This window comes from Bos grunniens, chromosome 13 (genome assembly GCF_055505025.1).
Source record: "Bos grunniens cultivar Pamir isolate PY7600 chromosome 13, Bosgru_T2T1.0, whole genome shotgun sequence".
NCBI lineage: Eukaryota > Metazoa > Chordata > Mammalia > Artiodactyla > Bovidae > Bos > Bos grunniens.
This window is the reverse complement of record NC_141177.1, coordinates 55,053,175-55,075,322: the sequence shown is the minus strand read 5'-3', so window position 1 is coordinate 55,075,322 and position 22,148 is coordinate 55,053,175. Positions and strand designations below refer to the sequence as shown.

Below are 22,148 nucleotides of genomic sequence, written 5' to 3'. Positions count from 1 at the left end.
CGTCAGGCGCTCTGGCCAAACTCGGACTGCAAATCACAAAGCTGCCTTAACGGGACAGCTGGTCACTCTATCTCCAGGGACTTGGGAAGCTGAAACCAAAAGAATGTGCTAGAAGTGCCCAGCTTTCTCTCTCAAGATCTTCCACTTGGACATTTCCCCCAGCGTTCAGGGTACCTGATAAATGCCAACTTATAAAACAGTCTAAAACAGTTCCTTGTTCCAAACAAATGTTAGGTTCCACTTTTATTAACAGAAAAAGAAAAAAAGGTCTCTTTGAAAGTCACTTGCTAAACTGAGAGTAAAACTGAAGTCTTCTTATTTTTAATATTTTATTTTATTCAAAACTTTAAGATAGTGATTAATGTTGCCAGCAAAAAAGTGATCTCTCAATGCTCTGTTGGTCTTTGATTTAAGGCTCTTTTTTTCTCCTTAAGATGATGGACCTTGCTTTTACTGTCTACCCTGGTCATAAAACACGCGAAGTTTGAAGGACCTACTCTGGAAATCTAAGCTTTCTAGCAATACCTCAACTAGGGGATTTGCCACAAAAAAACAGCTACAATACATTTAACCAAGACACCATAAAGTGAAGAAAGCAAGAATTAAACTTGATAGGCGTGTTAGCAAAATCCACAAGGTGCTTGTGAAAGTGAAGTCACTCAGTCGTGTCTGACTTTGCCACCCCATGGACTGTAGCCCACCAGGCTCCTCCATCCATGGGATTTTCCAGGCAAGAGTACTGGAGTGGGCTGCCATTTCCTTCTCCAGGAGATCTTCCTGACCCAGGGATTGAACCCAGGCCTCCCGCATTGTAGGCAGACACTTTACCATCTAAGCCACCAGGGAAGTCCTTGTTGTCCTTTAAAAGTGAGGGAATGCTTTTTCAGAAGATTCCTTCTGGGTCACGTAAGATGTTCATAATTTACAGGACAAAACTTGGGCAGATAGAACTGGCTTCACATGGAAGAATTCCTCCTGAAACCAGTGGTTTTGAGGTCCCCTGGTACTAAAACGCTACAGCACTAAAGCCAGAAGGCTACACTAGTGTTACAGAAAGGATGAATGGGAACCTCAGGAGCGGTAACAGGAAGCTAATGTTCTACCAACTCCTCCACATTTCCTAAGTGTATCATGAAGGTCAAATTCTCCAGGGAGAGGGGTTTCATAAGTAAAAAAGAATATTATGGGTCCTCATTAGCCACAATTCCAAAATCTGAAAACCTCTAAGAAATAAAGCCTTCTAGGGACCTCTCTGGTGGTCCGGGGGCTAAGACCCAATGCAAGGGGGCCTGAGTTCAATCCCACATGCCACATCTCAGCACAGGCACCACAACTACTGAGCCCACACGCTGCAACTACAGAAGGCCGAGCACCGCATGAAGACCCGATGAGTCAAATAAACAATACAGAAAAAAGCCTGCTAGCCAACTGGGTGGCAAACCTAATGTTTGACCTTTCTCTCTCTTCCACTTGGTGTAGAATGTCCACATTCTGATACAGAAGTGTGAACAGACAGGGGTCCAGAGGCTGTCCCAGATATTGTCCTGGGTGTTACAGGATAGCCTGCATTATCATCTAAAACCCACAAAGCTCTCAAATCAGAAACACTGGGAAAAGCTTCAGAGATGCCCTGTGGGTCTGTATTGCTTTATCGAATGGTACAATACATCTAGAAAACTGAGACAAATGAATAAGGAGACTTGTAGATGACCTCTGCTGATTGTAATTAACTGTGAAAGAAACAATTTCTCTCCTTCCTTTCTTTTTTTTTTTGTGAACCAAGCTGAAGTTCAGGTGACAGCAAAGAAGATGATTCTCTCTTCCCTATCACATACTCTCTCAGGGGTGGAGGGAGGCTCACAGAGCTGGTGGTTGGGGGCAAAGCTTATGACGTTTCTCTTGTCATGACACTTGGAGACACCTGGGAAGCACATGGAATCCCTCTGAGATTTTTCCAGCATGGGACTATGGATTCCAGGCATGCATCATGGATAAATATGCCACATTAATTTGCCACCTGGATGGAGGGGCAAAGCCAGTATGTATGTGCCTTTATTTCTGATGTTAAAGGCTAATTTATCTAAATAATGATTTCTTTCTCGATTAGTGAGTTTGGTTTTCTAGGATGACGGAAACAATTTTTTTGAGTTTCTAACATAGCTGTAAACTTGTAAAATTCAAAGCAAGTTAAAAATTTTTTGTAAGCCTACAAGGTGAGGCAAGAATTTTAAGGGCACAAGAAAAAGCAACTGATTAATTTTCTACAACATTATGCTTCTGAGACAGAATCTTAATTCTGAACAACTGACATAATGTCATAGTTGTGAACCCTTTTGCTGTTATCAAGGTTCACTCAAAATGTAACACTGATATTAAAGAAATGCTTAGCAAATAAGACAAGCTGTCATAATACACAAGTTCTTCTTTCACTTTTTTTTTTTTTTTTTTCTTTCACTTTTTACTTAAAGGATTCCCATAGGATTTGAAGAATATCATCCTGCAAAATACCCTATCTGAATACTTTTCTATGTTTGGAAACTGTGAATTACACACTTGAAAAGCTCAGTGAAATGGACTGTTGTGCACAAAACAAAGCTTTCTGTAATAACTTTTCCATTTGAACATTTTGTTTCAAAATTGCAGATTCCATTCCTTTCAAAAGGTCCTGCTGGTGTGAGAGATTCCAGCTGTTTCTCTCTCAAGTCCTTTATAAGTCATGGGGAAATATCACACACTCCTTTCTCCTTTCTTGATAAAATAATATATGAGATTTATATACATTTAAATCCTTCTTACAAAAACTCTTCTTGGGGCTTCCATATGTCTCAAGCTTAACAGATGACTTTTTTCCTAGGAATTTTCCAATAGGGAAATTTGCAAGTTTGTGTATTAAAGATACTAATAGGTTATGTAAGTTGTATTCCAAATGTTGACTCTTCCAAACACAGCTGTCCGAGTCTTTTTTTTTTTTTTACTAATTATCTAAAAGTCTCAGTAAATCTATTTCTCTTACTATATGATCATACCAGCTGCTTTCTTTCAAGAGGCCAATTAAAACACTGTAGGAAAATATACCCCAAATGATCAAATGCTCTAAGACTGCTATAAAACTGAGCTCTGACTTGCAGTAGTAAAACCACTTATGTAAGTGCAAAGTAATGATGCTGGAGGCTCAAAATTGTGATTTATAGACTGCCGCCTGCAATTAATCAGCTTTCAATGCTCTTTTAGCAGGGCAAGAAAATAATGCTGCCATCTTTTAAAAGATAGTAATCTATATAAATGTTTATGTTACCAAAAAAGTCCTTTAGAAGAAAGTCAGCCCTTTGTCTTCTTTTCCTGTTGATCTTTTAAAATTCTCCGTTTAACCTGCATGTGTGTGTGTGCTGAGTGGCCTCAGTCATGTCCAACTCTATGCGACGCTATGGACTGTAGCACACCAGGCTCCTCTGTCCATGGGATTCTCCAGGCAATAATACTAGAGTGGGTTGTCATGCCCTCCTCCAGGGGATCTTCCAAACCCAGGGATGAAACCCTGGGTCTCCTGTTTCCTGCATTGGCAGGCGGGCTTTTTACCACTGAGCCACCTGGGAAGCCCTCCTTTAACCTATGACTGCCTAAAAGGCATCACCTAGTCTAACAAAAAGACAAAAAAATAAACCCACAAAACCTACAAGCCTGGAATTTTCAGATACCAGTAAGTATTATTTCATTGCATTAATTCACAAATGCTCTTAAAAAATGCAGAACAGATATCACATAAAGAACAAAAAAAATCAAGAGGGTATATTTTTTCCCCACAGAAATTTCATTTTATCTCTTAGTGAACACATGGTCCCATGGTTTACAGAAGATAAAATATTAAAAGGTCTTCATTTATTTATTTATTTATTTATTTTGCTTCTAACTGCTCTTCTAGAGACCTAAGACCAGGCAAGTCTGTGGAAGCTGAAAGGAATTTTTCGGGACAAATAAATACTCCAATTGCTCATCTAAAATGGAGTTAAAAATCAATTTCTTTTGTTAATGAAGGACCACTATTCATTTCTGTTGAGGGAGTAACGTGCTGCTCTGTATCTAAAAGTAGTATTATCGTTATTAAGGAGAATTAGAAATCTGCAGGTTGATAAATCAAGGTTATAGTAAGACTCTTACTGACCCTGGAACTCTGAGAGGCAGATATTGTCTCACTAGGACCAGCCCATAACCCGGTACAGGTGTCACAGAAACTCCTTTGACTCTGGTTGCTGTGTTTATTTGGACCTGAGAAGCTGCAGATGGAAGGCAGCTTGCCATCATCTTTAAAGCAAGCACATGATGAGCTTTGCCTAACAGGTAAGCAAAGTGTGACTCACAGATCTTTACATGGGATTTCCTCAGTATAAGCCTTTTTCAAGAGCTGACTGCTTACTGGTCCTCATTAGTCTTTCAGTGATTAGCATGGCTTTCCTGATAGCTCAGTTGGTAAAGAATCTGCCTGCAATCTGACCTGAGTTAGATCCCTGGGTTGGGATGATCCCCTGGAGAATGGAAAAGCTACCCACTCCAGGATTTTGGCCTAGAGAATTCCATGGACTCTATAGTTCATGGGGTCACAAAGAGTCAGATACGACTGACTGACTTTCACTCTCACTTTTCATCAGTACATCCGGTTATCTGTAGCAAAGGTATTTCCAGGTCTCATCAGGTGGCCCCAAGTAACCGAGCTGTCCTGATCTGGTTTCTGTAAATCTTGTTCACAAAAAATTCTACAGAACCGATTTTATTTTTTACTGCTGCTGCTGCTGCTGCTAAGTCGCTTCAGTCATGTCCAACTCTGTGCGACCCCATGGACTGCAGCCTACCAGCCTTCTCTGTCCATGGGATTCTCCAGGCAAGAACACTGGAGTGGGTTGCCATTTCCTTACTAGTCCCTATTAATTTGTGGATGATTCTTTATATCAAAGGCAGTGTGATTTGGGAATTTATTTATTTTAACCTTATATAACTGTGCCTTGACTTCTTTATTTTTTAAAAAATTATATATGTATTTAAAAAATAATTTTATTAAAAAAATTTATTTATTGGCTGTGCTAGGTCTCCATTGCTCCATGGACTTTTCTCTAGTTGTGGAAAGCGGGGGTTACTCTCTCGTTGCAGTACACAGGCTCCTCTCGTTGCAGTGGCTTCTCCCGTTGTGAAGCACAGGTTCTATGGCGTGCGGGCTCAGTAGCTGCGGCACGTGGACTCAATGGTTGCAGTTTCTGGGCTCTAGAGCACAGGCTCAAAAATTGTGGTGCATGGCTTTGTTGCTCCAAGGCATGTGGGATCTTCCCACATCAGAGATTGAATCCTTGTCTCCTGCATTGGCAGGTAGATTCTTTACCACTGAGTCACCAGAAGCCCCAAAATATTTTTATTTATTTATTTGGCTGCCCTGGGTCTTAGCTGTGGTATGTGGGATCTAGTTCCCTGACCAGGGATTGAACTTGGGCTCCCTGCATTGGGAGCATGGAGTCTTAGCCACACTGGACCACCAGGGATGTCCTGGCAGCATAAAGTATTTTTAATCAATTCACTGATTTGGTAAAATGTTTAAAATGATCTTTTTTCCTTTTTTTTGGTGGCCCACTTTCAGAAGGGCTGACAGAAGGTAAAAAGTGAGGCTATTCTCAAAACCAGAGTATAAAGATTAGACACTAGGGTTTTCAGTTAAGATCTCTTTAGGGACAAAAGCAAAAAAAAAATCAAGTTCTGTAAGTAGTAACTTGCTTAGTACAGTGTACTAAGAAATCTTCTATTAAATTAAAATGTAACTATACAATTTGAAAGTCCTGTTCAGTTGATTAAATTAGGTGTTCCCTGCATTAGCTTTTTTTTTTTTTTGACCTTTTAAAAGGTGAGAATATTATTTTTCTACAGAAACCCAATGTTTAAAAAAAAGAGTGAAGTAAGCCAGAAGGAAAAACACCAATAGAGTATACTAACGCATATATATGGAATTTAGAAAGATTGTAACGATAACCCTGTATGCGAGACAGCAAAAGAGACACAGATGTATAGAACAGTCTTTTGGACTCTGTGGGAGAGGGAGAGGGTGGGATCATTTGGGAGAATGGCATTGAAACATGTATAATAACATATATGAAACAAATTGCCAGTCCAAGTTTGATGCAGGATACAGGATGCTTGGGGCTGGTGAACTGGGATGACCCAGAGGGATGGTATGGGGAGGGAGGGGGGTTCAGGATGGGGAACACGTGTACACCCGTGGAGGATCCATGCTGATGTATGGCAAAACCAATACAATATTATAAGGTAATTAGCCTCCAATTAAAATAAATTTAATAAAAAAAATTTTTTTAAACAAGAAAAGTCAGGGCTTGGCATTTAAACCACTGCGGAGTTTGTGGTGAATAAAGTACATATAAATCCTGGAAAATGTGTGTTAGCTAATGACTAATGCTCAGGAGAGATTATCAAAGGAGAACTGTTTGTTTTTAAAACTGTGTTGAGCCTTTTCACCCTAATATTGCCTATGTAGCTGCCATGATGGACAGTTCTTAGGCTATTCAATTGTTTTTAAACAGAAATGCCAACTCCACTGATTTCCTCATTGCTGATGGACATTAATGTTTTTAACATATGCATGTACCAGGAAATGAAATATGATAACTACATGCTGTGCTAAGGAAAATACTACAAAGGAGAAAATATTATTTTTAGATAAGATGACTTCCTCAACCTTTCACTATATCTTATGAATTTGCCCACTCTATGCTAGAATACGGACATGAGTGACATATATTTCTTCCTGTTGTAAAAAACATTTACTATCCATCTATACATCTCTCACTTTCTTTCAGCAACACTGAACCCAAGATTTCATTGTTAAGTTCAATAAGACAAGGAAGTGAACAATTCAATTAACTGGAAAGAAAAGGGGGTTACGTAAGAATCAGCCTTCAAGGGTCTGCTGAGCAAAAACAGTCCAAAAGAAGAAGCAGAACAGCTGTGAGTTTCACGAGAAAGAGCAGTTATGGCTTTGGGGTGACCTTACATAGTTCTTATTCTAGTAAAGTAATATCAGCACTTTCGACTTCTCCCTTTTGTTAAAAGAACACTTTTCTTCCTGTGCATCAAGGAACTTGCTCCCATAGATGTGGATTTTTTTTTTTTTTTCTTTTCCTGCACTGAGCAGCTTATAGCATCTTAGTTCCTCAACTAGGGATTGAATCTGGGCCACAGCAGTGAAAGCTCCAAGTCCTAACCACTGGACTGCCAGAGAATTCCCATAATATGTAGAGTTTTAATACTCATTCTACATAAAAGTAATCTGTATCTATTCCCTGAAATGTAAATGTATAGCATAACAGCATCCTGGGCAAAGTAACCTTTTAAAAAAGAATGGCAGAGATTCATGATCTTCAGGCTATAAAGGGGCTTCCCAAGAGGCTCAGTGGGTCAAGAATCCGCCTGCAATGCAGGAGACACAGGCTTGATCCCTGGGCTGGGAAGAACCGCTGGAGGAGGGCATGGAAACCCATTCTAGCATGCTTGCCTGTAGAATTCCATGAATAGAGGAGCCTGGCAGGCTGCAGTCCATGGGGTCGAAAAGAGTAGGACATGACTGAAGTAACTTGCACACACGCACGCACGGGCTATGAAGAGTTCCTCTGCCATCTGTGTGCAGCCATTCTTTTAAAAGGTTATTGGATCCTCTAGATTCCAGAAGGGCTCAGAATGAAGCCCTGGACCACGTATTATATAAAAGGCTTCCAAAGTGCTCCGTGTGTTCTAAGCTGACATCTTATGTTACAAATGTTGCTCAGGAAAATGCATTTTATTTACAGGATCTGTATATAAATCAAAGGCTTCCCAGGTGGCTCAGTGGTAAAGAATCCACCTGCCAATGCAGGAGATGCAAGAAACACGGTTTCGATCCCTGGGTCAGGATGATCCCATGGAGGAGAAAATGGCAACCCACTCCAGTATTCTTCCCTGTAATATCCCACGTACAGAGGAGCCTGGCAGGCTACAGTCCAAGGAATCACAAAGAATCAGACACAACTGAGTAACTGAGCATGCACATAAGTCAAAGCTATTCAGTTAAACACAATTAAGAATGTAGAAGCTGGCATTCATTATCAATAGCAAAAACACCATTCTCCAATACTAAATTCTGAGAAGGGGACATCTAAAACATCTCATATCAAATGGGGTCCACTTTAGTGTTATGGGGATTTTCCCAGATATGGACGGAAGATATCAACAAAGAATTTTGAATTTCTTCTCTGGTTCCAAACTCCAGGCCACTCAAACATACTAACTGTGGACCCCTATGGAGAACAGTGTTTATCAGGGAATCCTATCTTCCATGATGTGAGTTTTATGCTGGGAGATAAAGTGACCTTTTAGATAAGGTGTCTGACCTCTCCCCTCCCGTGACAGCTATTTCTCACCCCAGACAGCTGCTGCTACAAACAAACTTCGATGAACATTTTGACAAATGAAGTCAAACCAGGGTCCTTTGTTTCTCTGCAGCCAACAAGCTGGCATTCCACAAGCTCATGAGGGGGCCATGAGTTACTGGAGGCCAGGCCTGCCCCCCTCACTGCTGGTCGCCCCTTGTAGCCCCACGTTCCCAGGATCTGTGGGGCCAGATGATGCTGTTCCTGGCTCACATTCCATCCTGTCAGGGGACTCTCAAAAATAAATAATATTTACAGCAGAGTTCAGAGCCGGTGAAAGAAAAGGGGGGTAAAAGTACCTTCAGAGTAAGCAGACCAGACGATGGAGGTCATTAGATCTGTGGTTATTAAACCATTTTTCGTGGGACTCCTGAGCCCTTTTTCAATAGATATGAACCTGCACTTATCAAGAGCCTCAACTGCAATGAAGGACATAAAAAACTAACAAATGAAAATAGAACAAAGTACAGTTTCTAAATCCTGAAAATGTTTCCCTCAACCCATTTGGTCAATGGTTATGGACCACCTACAATGTCCAAGGTCTCCTGCTAAGGTTATAAATAAACCTTCATCCAAAAAAAATGGACTACCGCTGTTTCATAGCAAGAACTTGGGAAACCTAAATACAAGGGGCCTGGAGGTCTCCTTCTACAAATAATCAAATTGAGCTGAAGGGACTATATTTTAGGAACAGGGGTCAGCCCACTGCAACCCACTGGCCAGATCCAGCCCCCTGCTTGTTTTTATGTGGCCTGTGAACTAAGAATGGTTGGGGGGAAAAATCTTAAGAAAAATACCTTAAAAGGTTGGGAAAAAAGTCAAAAGAAGATTACTTTGTGGTACATGAAAATGTATATGACATTCAAATTTCTGAGTTTATAAATAAAGTTTTATTGGAATACCGACATACTCATCTGATTACCTACTGTCTCTGGCTGCTCTGCACTTAGAAAGGGAAAAGTGATTAATTGCAACAGAGACTGGGTGGCCTGCAAAACCCACATGTGCACTGTCTGGCCCTTTACAGAAAATGCTTACTGACCCTTGTTTTACATTGTAAAAGAATTTTTTTGCTTTTGCTGAGATATCTGAATGAGAACATATGCCTCTGCCTTTGTTAGAAAGCCTTAGAAATGCACGGGGAGTAGAGAGAAGGCAGCTAAGACCTGAAAACCTAGTCAGCATGAACTTGACAAAGCTGGATAAGTAGAGGTAGATACCAAGTGAAGTAGGTTAGGTTACATTTACAGATCAGATTTCCCAAAGCATGAGAAAACATCCAAATTCTTCATTGGAGAAGAAGTAGGGATCCATGTTTTTCATACCACTTTTGTTAATTTCCTTTCAATGGGCCAGAATCCTATGCCCCGACGCTGTTTTCTTATACATGAGGTTAATACATGTCTCTAGGCCTCAATTCTAAAGAATGGGCTGTTCTGGAGACTTCCCTCAGGAGTGTCTAGTAAAACAGAATCCCAGGAATGGTATCTGTTTTCGAGCAGACAGCTCTGTTGGTGGAGGTTGACAACCACCCCCTATCTGACTCCATTAAAGATCAGGAGAGACTGGCAATACAGCCCTGCTAGTCAATGGGCCGTGCTTAACGAAATGAAAGATTGAGAATGAAGTTTGCAGGTCTATAGAGTTATTAAAGCTGGGCACAGTTTTCCCCATGGTTAAGTCTGTTTTTGTTCTCTCCCTAATGTAATATCCAGAAAAGGAAGGAAAGTAGAAGTAGGGTATTTATGTTTAACACTTTCATGAAAGATATCTTTTAGAGGTTAGCATTTTGTCTCTTCAGGGTTGGAACTAAAAGAGGGGGGAGAAAAGTCCAATGGCAGCCCTTTAGTAACTTTCATTTTTTTTTCTTTCAGTTTTTGGTCATACCATGTGGCATGCTGGATCTTAGCTCCCCGACTAGGGATCAAACCCACACCCTTGGTAGTCTTGACCATTGGCCCACTAGGGAAATCCCTAGTAACTTTCGTTTGGTACAGAATATTCTCCTGCTATTACTACATCTTCTCTGCTTGACGTAATTTTTCCACTGACAAGTTGGGAACTGGATTTCATCATTAATATATAATATTAATAAACTGTCCTCCTATGAAGAATAACAGAATAGTTTCTTTTCATACAGATGCAATAGAATACATTTTTAAGCCAAAAAACCTAGGTAAACTCACCTAGAAAAATCTCCCTTTGCCTCCTGTAGAAGAAGAAAATTCAACATCAGTGACTCATTCTGATTTGTGTTACAGATTTTAAAATGCACTGTAGAATCATGAACTCCTCTGCTGAATCATTCCAACTGACTGCTATTTCATCCTATCAGCTACCAGAATATAATTAAGGAAGGATGCATGCATTTACCACCTGAATAGGAGACAAACTTTAGAAAGTTCTATACAAAGAAAGCAATTCATAATGAAAAGGAAAGTTTCCACTTCTAAACTCTGATCTAACTTTTTCCACTGTAAAGATTCTGAACCTGGACATGTGTCTGGGTAGCACTATGTGTCTATATCTTGTGGTACTTGCTGTTTTGTCTTGTATTGTGGGCTTCTGCGGGTAGGGACCATGGAGTCTGTAATGAATCTAGCAAAATGCCTGGAGCACAGTAGTTGCTCAATAAATCTTTGCTGAAGGAAAAAGTGAATGACATCATTTCAGTTCATTCTGCCAGTGTTTCTGATCTTGCCCTTGTGGCTAATATTCAGTGATCCCTCTTTTTCCACACAAGCTTAAAGGTATTTTCCTCATCTTTCATGACAGTGCTTCTCCTGGCAATTAAATTCTAGCTTTTTTTACTTGGCTTTCTCCAGTGACCTGAAGAAAAGGGGGTCACCAGATGATCTCAGTTTCCCAATCTCAGGTTATACACACAATTTTCCCTTGCAGAGAGATACTGTCTTAAAATTTTGGACAAGAACAGAGAATAGAGGAGACACTGTTTATTGCTATGGTGTAGTTTCCCTAATAGCTCTTTCCTGCTTGTGGCTAAAGAATAAGGAGTCAAAGAGCTAGTGGTTATAGCAACTGCCATCCATGAGGTGTCTTATTCCTATTTCTTCTGTATATGGCTCTAGAATACAAAGATGGAGGGAAACAACTTACCTGTAAAATATACGAGGCCAATTCAAACACTACTTCACTATCAACATCAATCAGCTCCTGAAAGGAAAACCAAGTAAGGTAAGTTTGGTACTTTAACAACGATTTCTTTATGATCTCCCCCGAAAGAGGAGAGGTCTTTCTTATCTGAGATGTTACCCAGAATCTCAAACACCCATAGAACATCTTTTCTGAATTACTTGGACTCAAACGTTCCCTGACATCATTCCCTAAGCTCTTATAAGAGCTCCAATGGTCCTGTGTCTACACAGTCACTTCCAGGGCTTCATCTTTAGGTCTTCATGAGAAATTAAGGAATGGATCAGTCTCCAGCTTTTTACAAATCGGTCAATCTGATTAATTGATGGATTAAGGTTACTTGATCACCACATGCATTTTTCTTTGTAAACTCTACTTCAGAACCAGTGGTAAGACTTTGCTAGAGAAAAGGTTATGATGGAATTATGACTCTTTAAATTAAAGTTACATAAAGTTAAAAATACAGTTTCCCAGTTGTATGAGACACATTTCTTCATGTACTCAAATACTTCAAGGTAGCTGTTGACTACCATGATGTCAGAGCAAATACGGGCTCTTCACTCACTGCAGAAAGTTTAAAAACGTTTCTCTCAGGACTTCCCTGATGGTGGTCTAGTGGTTAAGAATCCGTCTGCCAATGCAGGGGACACAGGTTCAATACCTGGTCTGGGACGATCTCACATGCTGCAGAGCAACTACGCCCGTGTGCCACAACTGCTGAGGCCTGCACCCTAGACCTGGTGCTCCGCAGTAAGGGAAGCCACCACAGCTAGAGAGGAGCCCTGCTTGCTACAACTAGAACAAGCCTGCACGCAGCAATGAAGACCCAGCACAACCAAAACAAGTTACTTTTTTTCTTTGAATTATAAACCAAATTCTGATTCATGGATTTTCTAATGATTTTTGTGTGGTCCAGGACTTGCCCCTGTATTTCAAAACAATGCACTGAAGCACACCTATATCTTTAGAGGGAAGGATATCCCGCAGGCTCCTTCAGGTTTAGGAATTTCAAAGATGGATAATAATGTTTGCTACCAAACCACCTTGGAGTGCGAGCTAAGAGAGACGTGGATGGATCGGGGACAATAATTCTTTATGCTTAACCAGCTAAAGGAGCTTTACGGCCACTGTAATTGATACAGATTGTCAGTGCTGCAGTGTGGAGGAATGCCTGGAATTGCAGTCTTGGGATTACCAGGTCCCATCTGAATGTAAATCATTTAACAGTGGACAAATGATTTAACAGAAACACTGTCCAGGGTTTCCACAATGGATCATTTCTACTCGCACTATATGCTTTTCCATTCCCACCAATCGACTTCCCAAAGTCACTGGTGTGTGCTTGTCGGTGTATCGGTATGTGTGCTCTGTCAAACATTTACACTGAGCTTGCAGGTGATGGTCAACAGTGGCTAATAGTTAACATCCCAGGAGAGGCCAACTCAAAACCAACCATCAGGAACAGCCCCGGAACGTGTGCACATGGTTTTTGGTTCATTACTTGGCTCATCTGCTAAAGGAAAACATCCACACTTTTGGGGAGAGGACAAACGTGGGGAGGGTGGATGGTGGTCATTTTCTAATTGATTTGGTTTTGCACAGTCCATTCTGTAGTTCTGGGGGGAACTGCCATCCCCTAGTCATGGGGCAACATTAATCATAATGTACCATTTTTCAGAGTCAAGCTACCTAAGATGCCCACTTAAACACTCACCTGATTTATATGAATTCTTTCTTCCCAACTGCATGTGTCCTCAGGGTAAATGAAAACTAGCATCTCTAAACCCACTCCAGTGTTCTGGCCTGGAGAATCCCAGGGACGGGGGAGCCTGGTGGACTGGCATCTGAGGGGTCGCACAGAGCCGGACCCAACTGAAGCGACTTAGCAGCAGCAACTCTAAATGGGGTGAGTTTCCACCTTCTCTGTCCTCGACCATCTCCCAGTGAAGATATTAAAAACACTGAGAGTCAGAACGTGATCAGTAAGAGTCAAAAGGATTGAAAAGTAAGGTGACCCAGACATCCCCCACTTTTGTAAAATCTGATGGGAAAGAGAGCTGCAGTATTCCTTCTCACTGTTTCTATTTAATATTGAGTTCAAGAATCACAGCTTTAGGCTTCCCTGATAATCTAGTAGTTAAGAATCCGCCTATCAATGCAGGGGACATTGGTTCCATCCCTGGTCAGGGAAGATTCCACATGTTATGGAGCAGCTAAGCCCATGCGCCGCAACTACAGAAGCCCACGCACCCTAGAGCCCATGCTCCACAAGAGAAGACACCACAGTAAGAAGCCTGCACATCGCAACAAAAAGTCGCCCACGACTGCTGCAACTAGAGAAAGCCTGGGCGCAGCAACGAAGACCCAGCACAGCCAAAAATTAAAAAACTAAATCTTAAAACCAGCATTGTCTGTCCTCGGAGGAGTCAGTTCAGAGATCTAAATGGTGTTTATAAGACCCAATCTAGGAATGGGGAATGGGGGCCAGGGGAAGAGATCCTCCAACTGGAAGAAAATTCTTTCCTGCTTTGCAGTCTCTGCCCAATTCCCTGAGGTCTGTTTACAACACAAGGTTCACAAAGGACGAAACCTTCCCCTTTGCATCCCTGGCCCTCCCAGGTGACTTTTACCTTTAAAATTCCCCTGAGGTGGAGCAGAGCTCTAGGCTTCCTGCCCACACCACACATTTCCCACTGTGCCTCGAACCCCAAGAGCTGAGTCCCCATGGGGAGGGGTGGATAGATGTTTCCAGGTGTCCACTTCCCATAGAACATTAGAGAGACGACTCCACTTTCCACCTTTTCCTTATCTGGCTTCTCTTGAACACAGGTGGCTTTTTTCAAGTGTTTCTGCTCAAGCAGAGCATATTAACTGAAGAAGACCACAGACTGCATGCGAAAACCTTGTGCTTTCCTGGGGCGCTGGGTTTTCCTTTGATGGAGGATGAATCAGAGAAGGATAGGGAGCAGAAGGCCCTTCAAGGAAGGGGTACGGGTGCTTTCCCATCTGGCACCACCCACGGGCTGAACGTGTGACATTCCTCTGTGTCCCAATTGGGGTGGGGAGATCTGCAGAGCAGGGCTGTCTGCTGAACTAGAGTCTTCCTTGGGAATCCAAGGTAGTCTGGAGGGCATGGAGTCATTTTCTTTTGAGATTCACTGGTAAAAGGGAGATGCTGATAGGAGAGAAAGTGATGTCACGGAGTTCACATGTCCTTCGGACATCTGTTTTACTGTGTTGATTTTTAGTTGCTAAATTGTGTCTGATTGTGTCCAACTCTATTATCCCATGGGCTGTAGCCTACCAGGCTCCTCTGTCCAATGAATTTCCCAGCCAAGAATACTGGAGTGGGTAGCCATTTCCTTCTCCAGAGGATTTTTCCAACCCAGGGATTAAATCCTGTGTCTGCTGTATTGGCAGGGGATTCTTTACCCCTGAGCCACCAGGGAAGCACTGTTTCACTTTCTACTGAATAAGGCATGCTGCTTTCTCTGATCTTTTGATTCATGGTATGGAAAGACAAAATGTGACTCTGCAGGGGTGTGTGTAAGTTCAGACAGGGCTGGGAAGATGGTGCCACTTTCTCCCACTCCACAAGGTTTTATCCCAGGTGATTAAGTTGCTAAAGGAAGAGGCTTGAGGTCATTTATCAGCAGTCTCAGAGTTAACAATATTCTCAGAAAGATTTCTCCTTTGAGGGTCTCCGAGTGTTCCAAAGAAAGAGCCCCATGAGACCCCCCAAGTGCCAGGTGTTATGGACCTTCTCCAAAAGTCCTGAAAGCCGGAGGAACTCGTCATGATTGCCTTGCTCCGGGGACCTTAGTGGTGGTCTTCAGACTCAACTGAGAATCTTAACAAAAAACATTCCTCCATGGTCAGGAATGAGAGAAATTCCAGCTTTCATGGAAGATTCATGAGAGAATTATAACAGAAAAGATGATGAGCAACCACATGGTAGGTTGAGGAGATTTCCATGAGGACAACCTTTGCAAAGTTCAAGCAAAACAACCTGCAGGGCTGTCCAGTGGATTTCCTAGTAAATCTTCACCCATTGTAATAACCATCTTTCTTTGCACCCACAATACGCCTGAAGAAGATGGTTTCCTGCCATCCTCTTTAAGACACTTTCTACTTTGGGACTTTGAATAAATGCATCACTGGACCTCATTGAGTTTCAGTTTTCTCATCAGTAGAATAAGGAGAACACTTTCTTTTCTTTCTTCATTTCTCCCTTTCTTGGCCATGCCTTGTGACTTGTGGAAACTCAGTTCCCTGACCAGGGATCAAACCTATGGCCCCTGCACTGGGAGCAAGGGAGTCCTAACCACTGGACCTCCAAGGAACTCCCAGGAGAACAGTTTCTTTTTCAAGTACTGTACTAAGTCTGGTGAGGTGGAACTCTGTACAGGTGATTTGGACACTCTAAGACACACCACAAAGATCAACTCTGTATTATTATTTTTTTTGTTCCCTGGTCTTTACAGATCATCTGAACTCCACAGAATCTCTGTTCTGTTTACAGTTCTGTTCATGGTGGTTTTTTTTTTTGCATTTATGTTTTAGAATTTATTGGAATCTTTAATAAGACTTAAAAAAAAAAGAGGTGGGAAGCATTGTGGAAGTGTGTGTCTGCACGTGTCTGTGTATTGGCCACCGTGTCTACCATCCCAGTGGGTCCTCACACCCACATCAGCCTCACTGTGCCCGGTGCCTGCCCCGTCTCATTGCACAACCTGTAGTGTCTACAGGAAGGCACCCCCAGGCAGTGAGGGGCTGGGGTGCAGGATGAGACTGATGTGGTCTTGCACACTTCCTCTTTCTGAGCCCTTTGCCAGGTTTCCATCAGTCGAGTCACTTCACGTTTGTCTGGGGCACTCGCACTTGGTGGCCCGGGGATTTCTCCCAGTGTCCGCAGCATACACTGCATTTCGTGATCTTGAGGAATCTCTCCTGTGGAGGTCGCAGGCACAGCCCAGATGATGGGTCTGTGTGCATTTGTTTCTAGAGAGCTGAAGACAGAAGGCCCTCTCTGTCTTCTTTCCCTTCCTCTCTCTGTCATGTGAGCATACACACCAAGCCGGCATGCATCCATCTAAGAGATAAGGACTGGGATTCTGTGAGTCCGAGATGAATGTTTACATTGGTTCCTTTGTCCTGTGGGACTTGATTCTGGGCTTTTGTTTCTCTCATCTTCAGAAGAGATATCATCTGCTCATTAGCAAACCTCCTGGAAGATCCTGGCTAAAGACTGCTTATTTAAATTTCAGCAAGAACATGGTACTTAGATCCAAGTAGCAAATATGGACCAGGGATGACTGTTCAAACTTTAATCATATGTGATGTTCTCAGTTTAATGGGGACATCTCAGCCCGGGAGGCTGGACAAGACCCCCAGCACAAAGGAGGGATTTTAAGTTTGTTTTTTTTCCACATTGACTATGCACCTGCCTGGTAGGCTTCAGTCCATGGGGTCACGAAGAGTCAGACATGACTGAGCGATTTCACTTTTACTTTTCACTTTCATGCACTGGAGAAGGAAATGGCAACCCACTCCAGTGTTCTTGCCTGGAGAATCCCAGGGACTGGGGAGCCTGGCGGGCTGCCATCTATGGGGTTGCACAGAGTCGGACACGACTGAAGTGACTTAGCAGCAGCAGCATGCGTCTGGTTCAGTGATACATCAAAAGAAGCTGATTATCAAAATTTACTTAGAAAAATGCTAGTGCCAACTTTTTCTCCAACCCAACAAGACATATTTCTGTGCATTCTCAGATGGTGACCAGGGGTCCTGCCTCTTTGGTTATAATATTTGACAAGATACATTTTGAGATCAAGCATTTAAATGTGATAGATGGATTTATTTAAAAAGTGGATGGTCATCCCCTTCAGTTTAAATGTGAGATTCAAACAAGGCAGCTAGTCATCTTGACCAGTCCCTTACTTCACCCAACTTAAGTCATCTGAGGATCAGATAACTCCTCCGAGGGACTGAATAGCAGTGTAAGGTCCTTCAGCAAGTGAGCCTCTCTTCTTGTCTCTTGGAAGGTATGCCACTGAAGACGACTGGAAGCTGGACTGCAGAGTTCTTTATTTCCTTATAACTTTAAGACCTATCATCTAAGGGAATCCTTCTTCCTAAACATTGAAAAAAACACTTGACATTTTATGACCTAGAAATTGTTGTTTTGCAAAGCTTTTGAAAATGATTGTGGCAACTAATTTTTGACAGCAATCTCACTCGGCCAGTGGAGAATTCCAAGCAGGCAGGATTCCATCCTGAAGGTGGGGAAAGTGCTGGGATTAGAGTCCACATCCACCCCATCACTCCCTCTAGCATGACAAGTCCACTGTTCCCTGGCCGGACTAACTGATGGGCCTCTCCAGTTGACGGAGGAAGCCACATCCCAGAAGAGAGACGGCCAGATGGAAAGCCTGGCAGGAGGAGCTCTGGTTTCCTGTGTCGCTTCCCAGGAAAAACACATCATCCCAGGCCCACTTCCCATGTGAGCTTTCCTAGGAACCAGACACACATTTCTGAATGAGTTTTATCCATCCCTTGGCCATAAATTTCCTTTCCATCATCCACTTGAAACACAACCAAGCTGAAAAACAACAGAAACGCTGTTGGAGCAAAATGGCCACGTGGGGCATCAGTGACCCCTTTCTAAACCTCCTCCTGCTCCACTTAAAGGCAATACTTCCAGCCCTGGTCACTGCTGACCAGATTCTAACGTTCTGCATCTTGGACAGATTATGACTGTTATTTCCTGCTCTTTTTGGTAGAAAATAAGGGGACTGAAAAGAAAGGAGAAGTGAGAGAGGACCCACTGTAGTTATGTTTTCTGCCTCCTGGTGAAGGAAGAGTGGAGGGCGGGAGCTGGCATTCGTGGCTTGGGGAAAATGACAAGATAAACAAACAAAACATCTTTCCTCACTTTTGTGCTGTTGAAGAGATCAGAAGTTGGTTCTCTGGAGAAGATGATACCCAGGAAGCTGGGATGAAGTGGGCAGAGCGATCAGGGATTAAAAGGAGGTCTACACCCCAGTGGTGGCCACTCCCTCCCCCAAATGCTAAAGTGGGAGCTGACATCCCAGGAGCGAAGTAAGGCAATGAAGAGTCACGAGAAAAGACCCCAAGCGCTGATACTCGGGGTTCCTGCTGAAAGAACGAGCTTGCCAGGGACACAGACACAGGGGACCATCTCCACCTGGGCACTGGGAGCTTTTGAGTGTCTCACTCTTAGTTGTGGATGGAAAGCCCCCTACATAAAAGGCAGAGTGCATGCTCGCTCTGTCACTTCAGTCATGTCTGACTCTTTGCAATCTCATGGACTGTAGCCTGCCAGGCTCCTCTGTCCATGGGATTCTCCAGGCAAGAATACTGGACTGGGTTGTCATGCCCTCCTCCAAGGGATTTTCCTGACCCAGAGATCGAACCGGTGTCTCTTATGTCTCCTGCATTGGCAGGCCGGTGCTTTACCACTAGCGCCTCCTGGGAAGCCCACATAAAAGACAGAGACCAAAAAAATCAACAGGAAACAAAAAGAACTGGAAAGAAACAGAACATGCATGATAATTAACATTACTGGAGAGATAAGAGGATATTTAGGGACTTCCTTGGTGGCTCAGACGGTAAAGCGTCTGTCTACAATGCGGGAGACCCAGGTTAATCCCTGGGTTGGGAAGATCTCCTGGAGAAGGAAATGGCAATCCACTCCAGTACTATTGCCTGGAAAATCCCATGGACAGAGGAGCCTGGTAGGCTACAGTCCATGGGGTCTCAAAGAGTCGGAGACTACTTCAGTTTCACTTTCACTTTCAAGAGGATATTTGGTTCAAAGACAATAATAGGATTATATGTATCTAAAGAAAATCAGTTAATATGAAGGAAGTCTGAGAAATTCAAAGCATGATAGTAAAGGTTAAAAAGTCAATAGAGGAGATTAAAGATAACATTGAGGAAAATCTTCCAGAAAGTAGAACAAAATGACAAAGAAGGAAAATAGGAGAAACGAGATGTCAAAGCAGGAGGTCGTGCCCAGCCTCTGATTAGTGGGGGCTCCAGAAGGAGGGCAGAGAGGAAACAGAGAGACATCATACAAGAAATAATACAAAAACCCCGCCAGATATGAAGAGGAATACGAACCTCAGACTAAAAGTATCCATCTACACAACACAGCGGGTTTACCAAGACCTACTTCAAGGCACACCATCCTGCAATTTCAGATAAAGGGAAACAGAAGGAAATCCTAACAGATCCCATGGAGGTCATGGTGGGGGTAGTCCACTTAGAGTGTACAGGCACAGACTTCCCCAGAGCAACTCTTGAAGACTCTGAGGCAACACCTGTGATATACTGAGAGGTATTCTGTATTTTCACATCCAGTGAAACTATGAAATCAGATGTGATGGCAAAACAAAGACTTTTTCAGGTGTGCAAGGACCCAGACATTTCAATTCCCATATACATTTTCCCTGGATTACTGCAGGACGTTCTCCAGTGAAACAAAAGTGTAAAAACACAAGAAGACTCGGGACCCAGGAAGCAAAGTACCTACTCCAGAGTTGGGGTGAAGGAAAGACGGGACAGGAACGGGAACATCCTGGGCTGAGGGCTGCAAATGAGGCTACGTTCAGACGGGAGCAGAAGGACAGAGCGTTCCAAAAGGGAGGTCCCAGGAAGAACAACAGAGGCAACAGCAAAAAACCCAGCCAAAGAGAGGAACAGATGAATTACCCAATGTGTATGGAAATTAACGTCTATTATTTTCAAATAGACATTTGAAAATCTGTAGGAGCTTTTGGGAAAAAAAGATGGATGCATAGAAACTAAAGCAAGTAATGGCAAAATGGTTATTACCTTTAGGTAAAATAACTGGTTGTCTAAAAAGGAATCGCAGCCCCAGGATGCTACTTGGGTTAGTCATAACAATGGTATGTGGATGGGTATGCCGTTTGCGTAGGATTGTGGTATCACCACACTGGGAGAAATGGGAAGGGGAAAGTGCGGGTGGGTGCATAGGAGACCTCAGTCCTCACCTATATCAAAAATGGATAAATCAAGGAATAAGACCCTGTTCCAGTTATTTAGAAGCAGAGAGAGGCAAATACCAGAAGAAACAGCTAAAAATTGTTGGAAGTGGTGGGGGGTGGGCTCTTTTTCATAAACAGCCTCTTGACTTTTAAACTATATCATATATTACTTAGATAAACATAAATGTGTTAAAAGTGGATGAAGCACTTCCCTGATGGTCCAGTGGCTAAGAGTCTGTGCTCCCAATGTAGGAGGCCCTGGTTCAATCCCTCGTCAGGAAACTAGATCCCACAAGCTGCAACTAAGATCTGGCCCAGCCAAATAAATAAATAAATATTAAAAAAAATAAGAATCTTTTCTTTTTAAAAAGTGAATGATTGGGTCGTTTATTTTTCTGGAGTTGAGCTGTAGGAGTTGCTTGTATATTTTTGAGATTAGTTGTTTGTCGGTTGCTTCATTTGCTATTATTTTCTCCCATTCTGAAGGCTGTCTTTTCACCTTGCTAATAGTTTCCTTTGATGTGCAGAAGCTTTTAAGGTTAATTAGGTCCCATTTGTTTATTTTTGCTTTTATTTCCAATATTCTGGGAGGTGGGTCATAGAGGATCCTGCTGTGATGTATGTCGGAGAGTGTTTTGCCTATGTTCTCCTCTAGGAGTTTTATAGTTTCTGGTCTTACGTTTAGATCTTTAATCCATTTTGAGTTTATTTTTGTGTATGGTGTTAGAAAGTGGTCCAGTTTCATTCTTTTACAAGTGGTTGACCAGATTTCCCAGCACCACTTGTTAAAGAGATTGTCTTTAATCCATTGTATATTCTTGCCTCCTTTGTCGAAGATAAGGTGTCCATATGTGCGTGGATTTATCTCTGGGCTTTCTATTTTATTCCATTGATCAATATTTCTGTCTTTGTGGGGTGTGGAGAAAAGGGAACCCTTTTACACTGTTGGTGGGAATGCAAACTAGTACAGCCACTATGGAGAACAGTGTGGAGATTCCTTAAAAAACTGGAAATAGAACTGCCTTATGATCCAGCAATCCCACTGCTGGGCATACACACTGAGGAAACCAGAAGGGAAAGAGACACGTGTACCCCAATGTTCATCGCAGCACTGTTTATAATAGCCAAGACATGGAAGCAACCTAGATGTCCATCAGCAGATGAATGGATAAGAAAGCTGTGGTACATATACACAATGGAGTATTACTCAGCCATTAAAAAGAATACATTTGAATCAGTTCTAATGAGGTGGATGAAACTGGAGCCTATTATACAGAGTGAAGTAAGCCAGAAGGAAAAACATAAATACAGTATACTAACGCATATATATGGAATTTAGAAAGATGGTAACAATAACCCGGTGTACGAGACAGCAAAAGAGACACTGATGTATAGAACAGTCTTATGGACTCTGTGGGAGAGGGAGAGGGTGGGAAGATTTGGGAGAATGGCAATGAAACATGTAAAATATCATGTAGGAAACGAGTTGCCAGTCCAGGTTCAATGCATGATG

At 42.4% G+C, this 22,148-nt stretch overlaps 1 protein-coding gene across 12 annotated transcripts in view; it reads right to left on the bottom strand.

Moving 5' to 3' along the window:
• FRMD4A (FERM domain containing 4A) overlaps positions 1–22,148 on the bottom strand; it is a 521,947-nt gene that overhangs the window by 118,899 nt on the left and 380,900 nt on the right. For all 12 annotated transcript variants that reach the window (XM_086334274.1, XM_086334272.1, XM_086334273.1 and 9 more), the window contains exons 6-7: positions 11,568–11,624; positions 10,637–10,659 (exon numbers count right to left, since the gene is read on the bottom strand). In XM_086334274.1, coding sequence (XP_086190400.1) covers positions 10,637–10,659; positions 11,568–11,624 — 80 coding nt within the window. The remainder of the gene's footprint in view (positions 1–10,636; positions 10,660–11,567; positions 11,625–22,148) is intronic.